General features: G+C 46.0%; 1 protein-coding gene across 1 annotated transcript; it reads left to right on the forward strand.

Annotated features, from left to right (window-relative positions):
- Window positions 1–8755: 8755 nt before the first annotated feature.
- Window positions 8756–11752, forward strand: LOC309415107 (immediate early response 3-interacting protein 1; the record flags this gene model as incomplete). Its single annotated transcript, XM_082012553.1, has 3 exons — window positions 8756–8846; window positions 10790–10891; window positions 11697–11752. 3 exons carry the CDS (start codon window positions 8756–8758, stop codon window positions 11750–11752), a joined length of 249 nt encoding a protein of 82 aa, XP_081868679.1.
- Window positions 11753–17525: the final 5773 nt, after the last annotated feature.

Here is a 17525-nt window from a genome sequence, read left to right on the forward strand (position 1 = left end):
CTGAGATTTTTTTACAGGAGTTAAGCACTCCACTTCTGGAGGTAGTGAAAAAAAAAGGTATAACCCGGGCTTGAGAAACTTGGGCTTAGTTACCTTTTCTGCTAAAGTCTCCCTCTGTGTCCTGGGGCGAATTGGCTGATAGATTTTAATAATTGCAAATTAGATAAAAGTATGTGCTAGATGTGCTAGAGTGTGATGCCAGCGTGCTTGTCCATGCCAAGATTAGATGCCGTAGACAAACATGAAGTCAAACTTAAGGCACCTCGGGAAGTGCATTGCCTTAAGAGAAACATTCAGGTTTTCAATGTCAGATTAAATTCTGCCTTTTGGATCTGTCCCTTAACCCATCTTGCTTTGATTCCCAGCCTGCCAAACGGCGATAGCAGAATCAATCTCACAAGGAATTTGTAAAGATAATTCACATTATTAGAGGTGGTGAAATACTCAGATGTCATAAATGGATCTAAAAAAAATATGCTGATTTTGATTCAACTGAGATCCGAATTGTCTGTTGGCTTTCTTTTTCAGGATGGTCCATGCTGGTGAAGAAGGTTTCCACAACACAGTGGTTTCCAAGGAAGAGGGTGCTTCACTTTCCTGTTTGTTAGCGTTTAAAATCTGTTTTGCAGTGTTTATTTGTGTGGCGACACTACTGAGAGGCGCCAGGCAATAGCAGTGTTATCAAGTATGTAAGATTAACAGATACGGAGTGCTGAATGGGCTCAAAAAATATAAATGAATTAGCCATGTTAGACCCATTTCTGTCAGAGTTTTAGAGAGGGAAGAATAGTGGAAATAAAAGGAGCTGTTGTAGCAGAAGAGTGGGAAACTTGGAGGCAAGGGTAGATAGGAGACGTAAACCAAATTTCACTGCTTTAAGTTTGGAATTAAACCCAAAAGGCCAAAAGGATTCAGGATCCTGCTATGGCTTTACTGTGAATAGGTGGATAATATGTGGAATAACTTTGTGGTCTAACAGTGCAGGGCACACTTTTCCACCCTGAGATCCATAGGGCTGGGTTTCAGCTAGGTTTTGCTTTGTACTTTGGTGGATAAAGACCCATGAGTTAATTAACTGAGGTGTGAGATTTTTGAAGAAAAAGTACTTTCCCAGGAACACCCTCCTAATGCAGAGCTGGTCAACCGCCTCCATCCATGGTTTGCAGCAGAAAGACAATCAGTATTTGCAGCCTGTTAACAACCTGAGGTCATTTCACAAAAAGTTGCATTTCTTAAAGATATTTGTTGACAAAACTCACTTGTGCTTTCCATATTCTCTTCAAGGTTCAGCACCGTCTACTTATGAGATTATCATGGTGTCTCTCAGTGGAAGCCTCTTACTGTTGGTTGCCATCAGCGTAGCAGTAAACTTTCTCCGACGGTGAGTGTTAGGGCAGTTGGAGAGGACCGAGGGCTGCCAAGGAAATGTGTGCAGCAATGAATTCCTGCGGGAGCTGTGTGTGATCAGGGAGCCCATGGGAAGAGCCTGCCAAACCCTCGTGCTTCTTTGGGGTCCTCCCAGGCTCTTTCTCCATCAGCCCACAGCAGGGTGCAATAACGGTGGCTGGAGAATTGCTAGGGTGATGCTTGGGTAATATCAATTTAGGGCAATGACATTTGGGTTTTGTTTATATCTGATCCAAATTCTTCTCCCTCTCCCCAGATTTTAAATATATATATGTATCGTAATTTTATTGAGGAAAATTAAGAAACCCAAGCCCCTAATTTCTCACTACTGCAAGCATTTTCATTTTTTTCAAGAACAACCTGAAGTCACAGGAAGAGGGACATCCCTTGAGATGTTTATTTCTACAACGAGAAAGTAAATTACATGTTTTGAGAAATCTCTTCAAACAAAAATTTTGTTCAACTTTAGTTTGAATGCATCTAGCCAAGTGGAGGAGGCTGATGGGATCGTAAGATGGGTTTTATGCTAAAGGGTAGAAAGATTTGTGGGAGAGGAAAAGGCCATCTGCTTAATTAATTAAACCAGCTCTATCCCAGATATCAGTTCTGTACTGCCATTCATTATATCCTGTTATTAATTGGATTAGGTTCAAAATACAAACAGCTCTTCGTGCTTACCTAACACCTAAAGATTTCTGTTGCTCCATTTCTGTTGTGCCAGGCACTGCACATCAAGTTATTCGTTGAAAGATCTCAGTACACCTGTGGTAGTGGAAAATACAACAGTGACGAACAATGATAAGATTTCAACGGTGGATTTGACTGGCCCAGTGTGTATAAGTTACATTTCTGACAAGCAAGCTGTATCCCCAGAGTTTGCCATCCCTGAAGAGACAATTTCCAGTTTGGAGTTACCGTTCTTCTCCTTTGCTGTCTCGGTAACACCCCCCGATTCAGTGCCAGAGCAGTGATGGCCCACAGCTTCTTTCACCAGCCGCTTTCTTCCAGAGCGAAAAGTGGGTGAAGGACGCGGGGTGCATGCTGGCGAGCTGATGGACTGACATGCCCCACTTCATTTCCTCCACGGTAGCTTTGCACTGTGAACTTGTACCAGACCAGTATTAGAAAATACAGGAAAGTGGAAATTTTCTGGAGGTGGAGAAGAAGCGTAGATACATGTACCTTATCTCTCTGATGGGTTGAGTTAAAAATTCACTGTAGAGACATGCATCTTTCCATATTAGCTCTTTCTGTGGGATGAGTCATGGGAGAAAAATGCAGGGGGAGATTTATGGTAATTTTTACAAAAAATTCCCAATCCCTCTGACTCATAGTGAATTCTACACGTTATGCTGAGATGTAACCTTTTGCATATAGTTTCCTACTAGCTGTAAGATTCTGTGGCTATGCTAACGTTATTTGACAGATTGCAATTTCTTAGCTCACAAGGTTTGTGATTTTTTTTTTTAATCTGCCCACTTTTACAGCCTGAAGGAAGATACCGTCTATTAATTTTTAAACTCAGTGCTGCAACTTTCCCAGCACCGATGACCTCTGCCTCTGGCATGACACCAGCTTGCTGAGGAACAAGCCTGGCTGTTCTCCCCGTTCAGGTGACAGTTACAGGGGACAGATTAGACTGAGATTTGGCACGGAGAGGGGTAGGGGTGCTCCCTGGATCTGGCCAGCCTAGTCCAATTTCATAGAATCATAGAATCACAGGATGGCTTGGCTTGAAAAGGACCCTTAAAGGCCATCTAGTCCAACCTCCCTGCAGTGAGCAGGGACATCTGCAACTAGAGCAGGTTCTCAGAGCCCCATCCAGCCTGACCTGGGATGGGGCATCGACCACCTCTCTGGGCAACTTGGGCCAGGGTTTCACCACCCTCCGCATGAAAAGTTTCTTCCTTCTATCTAGTCTAAATCTGCCCTCTTTTAGTTTAAAACCATTACTCCTTGTCCTGTCGCAACAGGCCCTGCTAAAAAGTCTGTCCCCATCTTTCTCCTCAGCCCCTCTCAGCCCTGGCAGCTGCAGTAAGGTCTCCCTGGAGCCTTCTCTGCTCCAGGCTGAACCCCCCCAGCTCTCTCAGCCTGTCTTCACAGGAGAGGGGTTCCAGCCCTGTTTCATGCCCTTCGCTAACTGCTGCTAGGAATGCTGCAAGAGCTGCAGTGTATGTAATTTCCCATTTTTCTTACCAACTTGCTTGGCTGACCTCCTGCATGTTTTCCATACAAGTAGATGGGAAGTCAAAGGAAGCAGGAGAAAAACCCTTGGACCAGTGGGTATTCCTCCAAAAAGGAGTCTGGCATGGTCTGTTCCTCCTTTGTGCTCACATGTTGCAGAGCACTGAAAGTATCTGCAGGATCATTATGGCACTTAACAGTCACCAACAGGTTGGAATGGTTGTTGGCATCAGTGACTTTGCCTAATGGCTTTAGCTAACATCAGTGGAAGTAATGCTCTCAGGACTCATGTTTTCAAAGGGGAGACCTAAGGTCCACCAAATGTATGAACGGGAAGGCTACAACCTATGAATTTCTTCCTCTTCCAGGCCTAGATGGGGCGAGCCATTCACTGGGGAAGCTGTTGATGGAGGGTCTGGCCCCAGCGAGGTGCATTGTGACACCCAACACACTCCTGTAAACTCCCATATGTTATGCTTATCAAAACAGAGACTTAGGGCAGGAGCAGAAAGATGAGGCTTTCCCAGACACATCCACGCAGGCGTTAGGCGTTTCAGAGACCTGAGTGAAAATCCGTGTGCTGTGCTGCGAAGGCAGTCGGATTTCAGTCACCCTTACAACACCTCTGTATTTATCCCAAAAGGGCGGTTTGAGTAACTTTTCTATTAGCAGAGATGGAAACCAGACCTGATCCTGAAGCTGAGGGCACATGTCGGCCATCCCTGGCGGGGGTTCAGCTGCAGCAGGGTCCTTTCTCCTCTGATACTGACCATATTCCCATTCAGAATATTGCTACTGACACCATTTTCCATGGTCCGATGGAAACACACGCTTGCATGTGCATGGTGACAAACATCAACCCCTTGCCTGTAAGTCTGTGCCACTTTGGTTTCCTTTCCGTACCTCTATTTAGCGAGCTGATCCTGCCTGCCCACCGCCCATAACAGCAGCCTCAGGCACCCCTTCCCTTTGCTCTCCTTAATACCCCTGCTCTTTCTTCATGCCGCTCACTGCACAGAGACAATATCCGCCCCCCTCATCAAAATTCATGGGGCCGTTTCCTCATCCTGCTGTAAATCCCTCCTTAAGACCAGCTGCTGCCTCAACGCCTGCAAATCCTGACCGTCCGTCAGTGGTAAGGCAGGGCGAAGCAGAGACTCCCAATTCTCTGATAAAGTCTATTTGTTTTCCTGCTGCCCCATTCCCTGTGTTGGCCTGCTTTTGATATCCACTGTTTTCCAGCTGAGACATAGACTGGAAAATCCCTACGCTTGTCATCTCTGAAAAATACCTATACGGTACCGAGCATAACGGACTCTGTTTCTGGACTGGTGTATTCCAGCACGAACACAACGCAAACGGTGACTGAGGTGAAGATGCCAATAATCACAATACAGTATAATGTCACGTAATGTAATACTGTACTATTGATAATAACAAGATGAAGAGCAGCGTGTGTGTGCATGCACTAGACAACAAATGACATTTAAAGGCTGTTACGGGTACAGAGCCAAGCACGATAAACTTTGGAAATGGCATCAATAAATTTAGGTGCAAATTCAGAACTTTGGATTTGTTTTTCCTTTCTTCTGCAACCTCCTTTTGCATATGAAGCCATATTCATGTCCTCTCAGGGTACAAATCTTAGGAAAATTGGCAGGCTGTGTTTTTGAAGGGGACAGCTATTTGCTTTCCAAATAAGCAAGGGCAGAGATGATACTGCGCAGCACGTTTAGAGTCACGGACAAGACAAAGATCTTTTCTGTATATAGCTACTGAAGGGTGAGAACTAGATACTAATTCTCTCAAATGTACAAAAGCTTGGTGGTTAAAACAAGCAGCTGGATATTAAATCACTTAAATATTCAGTTTGTGCTTACAAGAGATGTGTTATGTCCGTAGGATGCGTCGCTAACCTTTGCAGCAGTTCGGCAGTGCAATAGGTGTGATGAAGGAAGGATGACAAAGGCTTTAGTTTAGCTGCGAAATGTAGCTGTGGGGTTTATTTAGAGCTGCAGAACCTAATGTTTTCACATACACAGAATTTTTCAGGTAATGGAGTTACTCATTGTCGAGGTTGGTGCGTGGCAGGCAGGTGTAAGGACTCCTCCGTTTAATACCCCGTTCCACGTAGCGCGACGGTTTGTGTCCGTTCAGAGCCCCGTTAAGGTAAAACCAGGAGGTAGCAAGCTTTCCTCCGGACTCTGACAGGGAATATTTAAAGTTTGCTCATCTTCAGCTCCTAAGGTATTAGCAGGCCTGCTGGCAAATATCTAAAGGAGGAGATCGTCAAAGCTAGTTCGGAAAATAAACTCAGGAGATGGTGGGTGGCGAGTGAGGCGAAGGATGCCGGGATTGAGGGTGTGAGAAGACTTCCTTCAGCCTGGTATTTGCTCGCCAGGAATAAACTGACACAATCCTGAAAACTTGGATGCAACAAGCCCGAGTCTCGTTAACTCTAGAGGATAGTCAGTCAGAGCCAAGGAGCTGTGCTCTTGTCTGACGATATTGAGCAATGAACTGCGAATAAAAAATACCAAGGTCTTCACAATACTTCACCAGCCTGAAGTTTAATCCTTTGACATCTGTAAAGTGGTTTAAAACTCTCCCTTATGGTGATTGACTGCGCTCTGCAGATGACACCGCAGGAATTTACTGCACTGAAACAGAACACCTTAATGAAGAAAAAAACATGCTTTCCTTCCAATGCAAGCAACTTTGTCCGGTTTTCCCTTCAACCACGTAATACGATGATTCAGAGATAAGGTTCATGTGGTTGTTAAGTTGCTGTGATGGATTTTACAATGGGGAAAATCATGTCAAGTTTATGTAAGCTTGATAGCAGCTGCTCTTTGGAGATACATCTTAATTATGGGTAAAAACACTAAGCCATAACGTGTATACTTATTTTTAAAACCTCATTTTTTTTTTCAGTGCCATAATTCTAAACATTAGCTCTTTACTGAGGTTAGTATTTATTTATAGGTTGGATACCGTAAAGGAGGTAGCCCAGGAAATGCTACTTGATGATGGTGGTTATTAGACATGCCTGGTAGTGACCCCTCATATTTATCTGTATTTAATTATAGAATTACTGCCATAATGCCCTAAGTTATGTCTGAGAACAAAAGGCAGTTCCATTTGTGAGACCATTATATGCCAGCACTCACAACTTCTTAAAAAATAGTAATGACCTTTGGGATGAAGTCTTTTCAGCCCGATATTGACTTTCTCTGTGCGTGTGGAGTTTAGTAAAACTCAAGATCAGCCTTTTTTATTTATAGACACATGGAGAAAGGTGGATTGAATGATTAAAAAAAGCTTTCTGCAAACTTCGGGGGCCTCTTGGTAACTAGAAATGGCTCCATTTAAAAATGTTAAACTGGTAGTTTTTAGGAGGTTTGTAGTTATACCCAATTTAAAAATCTAGATGAGAAATAAGGAAGTTAATGTTGGAATTCCTGAGCTTGCAAGTGTGTGTTCACATGTGCCAGCTCACTCGAGTAGTGCCACTGACTGCTGACATCCATGAAGCCAAGCATACGCGCCGGAATCAGAGCCAACACCTGGAAATATTGAAATATTGTAAATTTTGAGCTTTCACATAACGAAACACTTCAGCATATGCTTAAATAATACTGATTTCACTGGAAGTGCAATAGATGTTTTACTCACTTCCCTGAATTGAGACTATACTCCTTTTCGAGACTTACATAGCAAGTACTTTTGACCAGCTTACAAAACTGGGATGAATATGTTTGACTTTTGTTCTCTACCTCCCTTATTTAATATTAGTAATTTTGGGGGTAAGTCAATAACAAAATATGCCATGGCTCTGATGATGGGGTGCTTTCTCTTGCTTCTAGCTCTTCATAAGGAATGTAATTTAATAGTAATGATGATTTAGATGCCTAATACTACGTCATCGACTATACTAAAGCAAGTGCTTGGGAAAGGAAAGGTGAAGACCAGAAGAAGCTGAGGCGTGGGTTGCTTCCTGGCCAGTTCTCACGGTGTCCGAGTGTCTATCGATGGTACGGTCCCGATGCTCGATTCACCGCTGAAGTATCGGATCGTCTCGCGCTTGCTGGTGAGCGGATCTTAACCCAGAGCTGAAGGATGGAGATGTAATACTGATAAACTGTGAACAATGTACCCAGATCGTGTCAGAAGTCTGTGACAGGGCAAAGAATCGGCGTGGGGTCTCTCCAGTCCACCAAAGTTAAGCGCAAAGTTATCATTGCTATCACGGTGAGTGAGTCTAATAACCATCAAAGCGCAGTGATGGTGCAAATCGTTGTACCCTGATTGAGTAATAAAAGCTATCAACCATCCGGAGTTAAGGGCTTTGCATATTGTATGATTGCTGAGAAATAAAATTGGAGCAATTATGCAAAATCGCCCCCTTCAGCCAATCGGACTGGAAGATGCAAGGGGAAAAAAATGTATATTTATGCATCAATAACTATGCAGTGTCCCTGAGCTCCAGTTATTTATTATTTTTGTTATTTGGCTGCAGAAGTACCCACAGGCCCGGATCAGTCTGATATAAAATATAATTGCTTTTTTTTGGGTTCTGCTAAGAATCCTGAATTCTGCAGTCAGTACGTTTTGGTGACACCACAGCTGGGGCCAGAGCTGATTTCCTGCTAGAACAAAAACGTAAGCCGGCACGTATTGAAGAAATACAGCAGAAACCCCCCAGACGTTGCCCACAAAATTAAATGCAGAAAAAGTATTTTTGCCCATAAGGTGGTTTATGTTTTGGACTAGTTCTGCTCGGGTGACCAACGGGTGATGTCCGCGCCGGGACGATGTTTCCCGGCCGGCTCCCCCCGTTTGGAAGAGGCACCGTTACGGCCACAGGCGCAGAGGCGAGGCGGCACGCCCCTCCCCCGCAGAACGCGGGCTGACGCCAAGGGCCACCGGCTCCGCGCGCCGCGGAGCTTCCCCACGGGCACGGCGCGCGAGCCCGCCGGGGCCCACCTCCGGGAAGCGGCAACCGTGGGGCGGGGGAAACCCAGAGCCGCCACGCCCCTTGCCGCAAGCCACGCCCTCCTTACGTCCGTCATCGACCCACGCCCTCCCTTTTCTCAAGCCACGCCCCCTCCCCGCCACGTCCCGCTCTGGCGCCGGGTCCCGCCCCGGCGGCGCGCGGCGGGCCATGGCGTTCACGCTGTACGCGCTGCTGCAGGCCGCCCTCCTCATCGTCAACGCCGTCGCCGTGCTGCACGAGGAGCGCTTCCTCCGGCACGGTGAGCCGCCACCGACCGACCGCGGGGGGCGGGGGAGTCCGGGCCGGGCCCGGCCACGGCGACGCGTCCCCGTCCGTTCCCCACACACACGCACGGCCCGGCCCGTGAAGGGAGGAGCCGCCCGGAGCCCGGCTGGCGGCACCCGGCCCTCGGCGAGCCCGAGGGTGCTCGTAGCGGGCCCCGCGGGCGCGGGGAGGCCGCCCGGTGTGGCGGAGACACGGCCCGGCCCGACGGGCTCCGTGGGACCCGGTGCGCTGCCGCCCCGCCTGCACCCCTCCCTTGCCGTGCGGAATGTCGGCGTGCAGAGGAGTTGCGCTGGGGCTTTGCGTCTTCTCGGCCGGCCTGGTTGTCGTCGCTCCTGTCATCGCGTTGTCTCTCTCTTTTCCCCTGTAATTTTCTTTTTTTCCCCACTGTAATTTTCTCCCCGCCCCTCCCTCCCCGTAATAATCTTCTTTTTTTCCCCTGTGCCTTTCTGCTATTTCGTCTCTGTTTGCACCGTGCGTCAGGATGTTGTGGTAGCGAGAGGCGATTTCTTTCATCTCGTCATGCCGTTTTTTTGATGAGATAGCGCATCTCAGTCTTTACACGTTGACACTCGAGTTTCTGCGGTACCAAAGAAAAATCCCCAAGGTTGGGCATCCTTGTGCTTTAAAAGATGACAAAACTCCATGAAACGCAGAAAAGCCACCCACGAAAAGTTCTTGTGTTGTTTTACCCCAGAAAAAATTACCAATGATGACCCGAGGTTTCCCTGTTTCCTGATCCGGAGAGCCCAGACTTCACTGAGTTAGGCTGAGCGTGGGTTTTTGGCAGGAGTGCAGATAGTTAATCCCTTTCTCCTGTTCCCCGGTAGGATTCACTGCGAGGGACCTGTTCAGTTTGGGTTTGGGTTTTTTTGGGGGGGACGTTTGCTTTCCTGATGAGCAGCAGCTAATGGAGAAGGGAGACGCAAGGATGAAGGATGGCTCCAGCGACCTGTCAGCCCCAGGTGACTGGGAGTAATGCCAAGCTCAGCCGGCTGATGAGGGAAAGAACTCGGTGCCAGAAGAGCGAGGGATACAAGGAAGTGAAAAAACCCCCAACCAAAATCACTCAAAAGTTGTCTCTGGACAAAAGAAAGTGGCGAGTTGCACAGTGCAGCTCTGAATACTGACAGCCGCTCCCTTCTGCGCTCGTCCCCAAATGGGTCAGGGCCATGACTGGTGGGACTCAAAATTCCCTGGTCCCATCCCTGGGACCACATGCTCTGCCCCTCCCCGCAGCAGGTGGGGAAGGGATTCTCCCTTCAAGTGAACCTTCAGTACTTTTGTCACCCGCTGAAAAGCTCCCAGGTCCCTTTTTTTTTTTTTTTTTTTTTTTTTTTTTTTTTTTAATAAGAGCAGTTACAAAAATCATCAGCCCGACCTGGAATCTGCGCCAACCATTTTATGTCATGCATATCATCTCTCAGTGCTGAAACATCACTTTGTACACAACAGTTATTTGCTGTTTTTCAAACTTTTTAGTTTAAAAACTAAAAGAGGGCAGACTCAGACTAGATCTGAGGAAGAAATCTTTCACGATGAGAGTGGTGAGACACTGGCACAGGTTGCCCAGAGAGGTGGTAGGTGCCCCATCCCTGGAAACATTTCTCTGGCATGCAGGGAATAGTAGTGCCTTAAAAAAAAAAAAAAAAAAGGGTAAGGGTTTCCTTCACAGAAACAGGGATCTGTCATTACTGTTGTGTTCATTAAAAGGTTTAACAGTTTTCAGTACATCGTTTTAAAGCCTGATCTTGAAATAAAGTGAATCGGTTTGTAGTTTGTTTTTCTAACGTTAGTGATAACCACATTCAAGACAGATCACTCATTAATATTACTGATAGCATTTGTTGCACAGTTTGGGTGTTGTTTTGATTATTTTTTTTTTTTTCTAACGTGTCTGGCTATTTTTCTGTGACACAGTTGGCTGGGGAAGCGATCAAGGAATTGGAGGATTTGGAGAGGAACCAGGAATTAAAGCACAGCTAACGAACCTTATTCGATCTGTACGAACAGTTATGAGAGGTAAGGTGACAATCTTTCGTTTAAACATTATTGTCTGTGGAGTTTTGTTTCTGTGCTTTAATGAAGTAACATTGGTATTTTGACTCTCTTCTTTTACCAAACAGCTACTATTTCCGCTTGTCATTTCAAATCTGCTCCTTCCCCAGCTCCCAACTCCCTCAGAGCTTGGGAGCTGGGGGGGAAGCTTGGTGATCAATCAGAGGGTGCAGTTAGCTTCACCTTGGCTAAATTCAATTTTGTGTAAAGCACCTGGTGAGGAAAATGTAATTCCTGCGATTCTTAACGGTAAGACAGGCTTACACGCCTCAAAGGCTGGGGAGAAAAAAAACCCAGGCTCTTAATTTGTAACCTACTGATAGTTTTCTTTGCTATAAAGCACACCAAAGATTCCTTTTACAGGTGATGATAAATAGGAATTAACAAATCTTGTCTGTCTTGCTCACCACAGAGTAAAAGCTGATACATTTTTCCTAAATGACAGTAAAGCCAAGGGTAGAAACTGACTTGGAGATGGTTTTGTTTCATTTGGAGAAAGGGTCATTTGGGCCAAAGTTAGAACATGATGGGCCATATAAAAATATTTATGCTGTTGCTTCCTAATTTTTAGTATTCTCGGCTTTGATCCTGCCTCCTTCCACTAATCCTGATTTTTGCATAAGAAAATTGAGTGTATTTTTAAAATTTTGATTGATTTTGCTCCTTAAAAGTTAGTCTCGCAAGATAACAAGAAGTTCTGTCTCTTTGCGATGTGCAGAAGAAAATTTTCACAATTGCTCTTCTTTTTTCCTTTTTTTTTCCCCTATAGTGCCGTTAATAGCAGTGAACTCCGTTACAATCGTTCTCCTCCTGTTGTTTGGTTGAAGGTACCTTGTTGCGAAATCTTTTGGACATCCAAAGAAGCAAGTTGCTCAACCATCACTGCTCTTGAGTTTTCGGGGATCCAGTTTAGCTGTCAATTTGACAAATTCAACTTAAAATAATAAAGACACTACTTCTATTTATCCTATTTCCTAATGTTCACTTGCAGTTGCATTAAACGAGATAATGGGATCAATACAACAACGCTGCAAATATATTGGACTGTGACAAGTTCTGTTGCTGCCTGTTAATAGCGTTGACTGTTTATGCGTCGTAATGTATTGCAATGATTGTCAATAGGATGCGGTTTTTAAACGTCTCGTTACTCAGGGATGAATTTCCTTCAGTACGCTTCCCAATTTAAAAATAAATTAAGAAAAACAACAGTGTTTTTTGTTTCAGTTACTACCACAGTACTATTTAAAAGAATACTAATTAGGCTCTACAAACATGTTACAAATTATTGAAGTACAGTTGTGATACTGAGGGAGGCAAAACTAACTGGGTAAAGTCCTGGTTCGGTTCACACTGGAAGTCGAATTTTCCTGGTTTGATTGAGAACAGGATTTTTCTCTTGGTGTTTTCATAAGGCTTTTCAAATCAAGAATGTTTTGTGCTGATGGTGAAGTAGGTTGAAAATAGGTGCACTTGCTATGCAAAATCTAAAAAAAATGTACCTAAAGCTGGGCAACTCTATGTTAATTTAGACTAGCAGGTGATATCAGTGATTAGCATTTGTTACTGTTCTGTCAAAGATTATTATACTTTTAAAAATGCGGGTTAAACTCCTGCATGGTGATTAATGTGCTGGAAGTGCACGTTTGTTTCTGAGCTTCTTGGGTAATGTGGGAGGGGAATACTGTGCCCTTTCCAAGGCAATTCTATGTTAAAAACCAGTGAATTTGCAGCCTCTTCTCTTCCTGCTGCTGCTTCCCCTTGCTCTCCATCTTCCTTTGTTGAATTAACAGCTCACTGAAATTGAAACTATGGGTATGATCTTGCAGTTCTGTCGCAGAGAATATTGCTAATTGCTTCCGTACAGTTCTTGTCTCAATTAAGGCTGCTGGGGTAGGTCCAATGTTATATCGCAAGCCTGAGTTGAAGAAGGATAATTCTCGCATACCTTTTTAGAAAAGTTAGAAGTCTTATGTCTGTTCCTCTGCTAAAGTGTTTTAGCTTATTTTTAAAGTGTGGAAGGCCAAAGGAAACCTGGCAGTTTCATTATTATAAAAGAGCTTTGTTTATTATCTCTTTTTCCAACGTCTTGACGACTAAAGCATACGCCGTTGTATACAAAGATAAATCTGTAAAATGTGTAAATGAATTTAATGATCTTCACTTGCGGTGTTTTGCAGAGCAGAGTGTATCCAGGAGGGAAGTTTTGTGTTGTTTCCTTTTTTTTAGTGACAACTTGTAAATAAATTTTGAATTTCTAAGTTAAGCACGCTCTTTCCTAACTTGCTATATGTTTGTGTGCAGTGGGAGTACCCCAGAACTCAGCTTCTCCTGTTCCAGATACCAGAGTTGTTCTTAGATGAAATACTTTCTTTTCTCATCCCCGTGGCACTTGTATTGTTTCTCTGCTATGAAGCTGTCTTTTGGTTTACATAGCGAACCTCATGAGCCATGGTAACACTGGCCAGAGGCAGGATAGGATCATGCTAGGCTTTAAATTCTAAAGTAGGTAGAACTATTATAAAGTATTTCTTTATAATAATCTTTGTGTAATTTGGAGGTGACGAGGGTACGGTCTGCATCAGTTATTTTCATATAGCTGTCTTTCATGAAAACCGGACAGTACGTATGTGGAACAGATCGCAGATAAAACATGGAACGTGTGCAGACCTGTATTTTTGTAAAATTTTTGTAAAAAAGCCATGGTAGATATTTCTGTTGCTAATGCATTGGAGTACTGAATGATTTGAAGCACAGCTTGTGTATCATCTCCTTTTCATATGTATTGACTGTTAAAACACTAGTTCTTACTAAAATAAAAGCCAGTACTAAAGATTCCAAGGAGCAGCTTTAAAAACAGGTGAAAAATGATTTCCCTGATCTTCCTGTCCTTTCGGAAAGGCTGAAGTTTCACTGTGTGGCTTACAGCACATGGGTGGATCATTTCAAAATGAACTGGGCACATGCAGTAAAAAAGGAACAGTGGGTCTGTGCAGCAGGAATTCTGCATTTGAGGCAAAACTGGGACGTGTCTACCTGGCAGCTGCAAAATAGGGATTTAAACTGGGGCAGCAGCTGAAGATGAGGTCTCCCAGGTAATGAGCAGGGATGAGGGCAAAAGGGTAGCCGGCAAACAGGCAGAGAAGAAAGGAATGTAGAGCGAAAACAGCAAGGGAGTAACTACGCTGCTGCTGCCACCGCCTTGGGTGGCTTTGAGCAGTTCTGATGTGACTAAATAAGGTGAAGTACGTCAAACCTGGCAGGGCCTCGGGTTCCTCAGCAACAGGGAACGTGTAAAAATGTTTCCAACCTGGCAACAGCGTGCAAAGCAGCCTGTGGATCCAGTTGTCACCTCAAACCGTGAGCATTGTCACTCATACCGGCCGCAGAAGTGATGATAACCAGAACATTTTACAGATCAGGATGAGGACTGAGACTATGCAGTGTAGAATAGGTTGCAGTGTGGTGGTGGTAGCAGTCGCAGCTGGCTGTGTGGTGAAAATGAAGCTCTTCACAGAGTTTTTAGTGCAAATAGACAGGAATCAGGGATCAATTCTGTATACCTGTACTGCTAAAGGTTTTGTTTTAAAGGGCATAAGAACAGGTGAAGGGAAAAGGTGGTAATCGGTTTGTATACGAGTAAAGGAATCTCAGACTCCTTGATATCTTACCTTAGGTTGCAATGTTGTGAATTCAGAATTGTACTATCTGATCTTTTATACCTTGGATTTTTTTAATGTACTATCACAATATAAATCAGTGAATGTATCTCATACTAATTTATTGATGTGAGCCCTCATTTCTTACAAAATCCTAACTGCAATAGCTTAAAATGCAATTGCATCTACCCATGTTTTCTACATGTTGCCTCCCCTGCAGATGACCATGACATGCTCCGCTGCCATCACAGCTAGAGAGTGGTCTGCACAGCCTCGGACTTGCTACTGTCCCAGGCGAAGCACAGTCCTTACAATGACACGTTTCCAACAGCGCAGCTGTAGGAAGCTGATCTTCAAAACGTCCACGAATACCTCGCTGGGCTGAAGCCGGGGACGCGCACAGCAGCCATACCCTCAGCACGCAGCGCAGGCCTGGCGGCGCTTCCCGCCCTCCCCGCTGAGGCGCCGCGCGCCCTCTGGCCCTCAACGCCGTCGTGGCCCCCGCGGGCTGCCCGCCGCGCTGCCTGTCGGCGACTGCCCGAGTCCAGCTGGGGACCAGCCGGGGACACCGGCCCTTGAGGGCTGAGCGCCGCCGCGGTTCCGCTTCTGGCCGAGGCTCTGGCTGCCGCACCGGCGGCAGGGCGGGCACCGGCGCTCGGCCGGGCAGCCCCGGCTCCTCCAGGGCCCCGCGGAGCGGCACGGCGAACAGTCTGCAGGGACGGCGGCGGGTCGGCTGGAGCCAGGTTAGTTTCGGGGAGGCGGCGCCATCGCCGCGCTGCTCTTCCCTCTCACCCGAGTTGACCTGCTCGCCTTCTTTGGGCGCGAACGGGCGGGCGGAACCATCCACTTTACAGGGAAGGGGAGTTCGCCGAGCTCGGAGACTCCCCCTCCAGAGAGTGGACTAGCCCACCTGCGCACAGTAAACTGGCGGGAAGAGACGGTACCATCTCCTTGGCTGGGGGTGGGGAGCGTAGCTGTATTCTCATGCCCTTTCCAGTACGGCGAGGGCGGGGGAAGGCATCCGTCTTCGAAGGCATTGTGGGGCAGGGGACCGACCCCGGGGCTCCCCAGCGAACACGGAGACGCTCGTTGCCCCTGGCTTCTCAGGGGGAATGGCAAGCCCACAGGGGAGGCCGTGTGGGGCTGAGTGGGTGGCCCTGGAGCTTGCAGCCCCACTCCTCTCAGCGCAGCCTGACCCAGGCCTTGGCTGCTCTGCTGCCTCGTCCTGGGGCTCGCCAGTGGCTTCAGCCGTTGTCCGTGGGAAAGGCCTGGCCTTCGCTGGTGGCATGGCACAGGCCCTGTGGGGTGGCCCCGTGGTGGTGGGGTCTGGGGGAGGAGGAAGAGGAGCCAGGGGAGACCAGTCCTGTGCAGAGCACATCTGAAATGGAGAGCAGCCCCTCCGTGACCCCAGCGGCATCTGTGCCATTGCAAGCCTTCTTCCTGCAAGGGGACGAGGCCTCTTCACGTAGGTTGTGAGCACCTTGCTGTGTCCTGTGTGGCATGTAGGCCCCGTAGACAGCCACAGACCTGCTGGGAGTTCAACTGGATGGTCCCTCGTGTCCTGACTAGCCTGAGTTATCATATGGCTTCGTCCTGTTGCTGTAGCTGTAATGCCAGCATGAAGGTGAGGTTCCTCTAATGTGTTGGGCTGCGATTATGAAAACTGAGGTACTGAAGTTTTTTAGGGCTTTCTTGCTAGGCCATGAGCTTTATACTTAAAATGAGCTGTGCTGAAAACTGGCTCTGCAAATACCTTCCATACCACCTGAATAAATACACTGTGAACAGAAGAACCAAGGGAGATCTAGAGTAAAAGATGAATTAAAAAAAATCCAATTTCTGATAACCTAGGATATTCTATCAGCGTCCTTAGCTGTGCTATCAATGCAGGAATGGCGCAGTTGCTCTGCAGTCAGGTGTCTTTGGCTAGAGAGCTTATATAATAGCACCTTTTTCAATCCTCTTTTTAATCTCTCCCAGCACTCAAAGTTCCCTGTGCCAGAGCTGAAGTGCCTGAAGGAAGAGAGGGGTTTTTTTTGTCATGGAGGTAATGTGGAGTCATGCAAATTCCATTCTGCTCAGGCACTTTGTCTGCATTAAGTATTTTACTCAGAGAAGATGTCTTAGAAACCTGGTGCCCTCTTTTCTTGCAACTGAGGAAGCTCCCTTAGGAGTTCTGTTATCAGCTCTTTATCATAGACTTTTTAACCTTGGCCTGTGTAGCCACAGACGTACTATAAAATATTTATTTTTTTTTTCTTGTTGGAGGGAACGAGCAGGAATAATGAGAGTGGAATCTCAAAGTTTTCTGCATGTGTGTCTTGTACCTGAGATGTCACGCTCACATGATCTTGATCATTGATAAAACTGTCTGCAAAGATTAAACTCTCCTGATAGAAAATTAAATTTATTAAGGCAGGTTCTAATCATGGTGTTGGCTACTCTGTGTTTTTGAAAAGTTACATGTTCTGTCTTTAACCAAAACATAAAATCGCAATGAGTTGCTAAGAATGACAGATCAGATAGTTGTTATTGTCTAACAAACAGAGGAAAGCTTTCATATTGGATGTTTGCAAAGAAATAGCTCAGCAAACTTGCTTGTGGAGCAAAATACAGCACTTGCAGCACACATAAGGAGGAGTACTGGTTTCTGAAAACAGCTTTTTAACCAGATGACTTGCACATGATCTCACTGTTTTCTTCCATGGTGCCTTTACCCTTTGAATGCTGTTTTCTGTTTTGGGCTGAGTCTCCTGTACCTATTTGTGTGGCACAGAAGCTTGCTGTCGAAAAACTGCTTGACTGTCCCCTTTGCAAGAGGAGGGAGTAATCCTTTGGGGTGCTGAATATCCTTGAGTCTTGAGAGCTTCCAGGCTAAATCCATGCTGGCGTGCAGGCAGTCAACGACTGAATAACCTAGGAGTTAGGGCACCTGAATTGTG

The sequence above is a fragment of the Phaethon aethereus genome (genome assembly GCF_964289735.1).
Source record: "Phaethon aethereus genome assembly, chromosome: W".
NCBI classification, from domain to species: Eukaryota; Metazoa; Chordata; class Aves; order Phaethontiformes; family Phaethontidae; genus Phaethon; species Phaethon aethereus.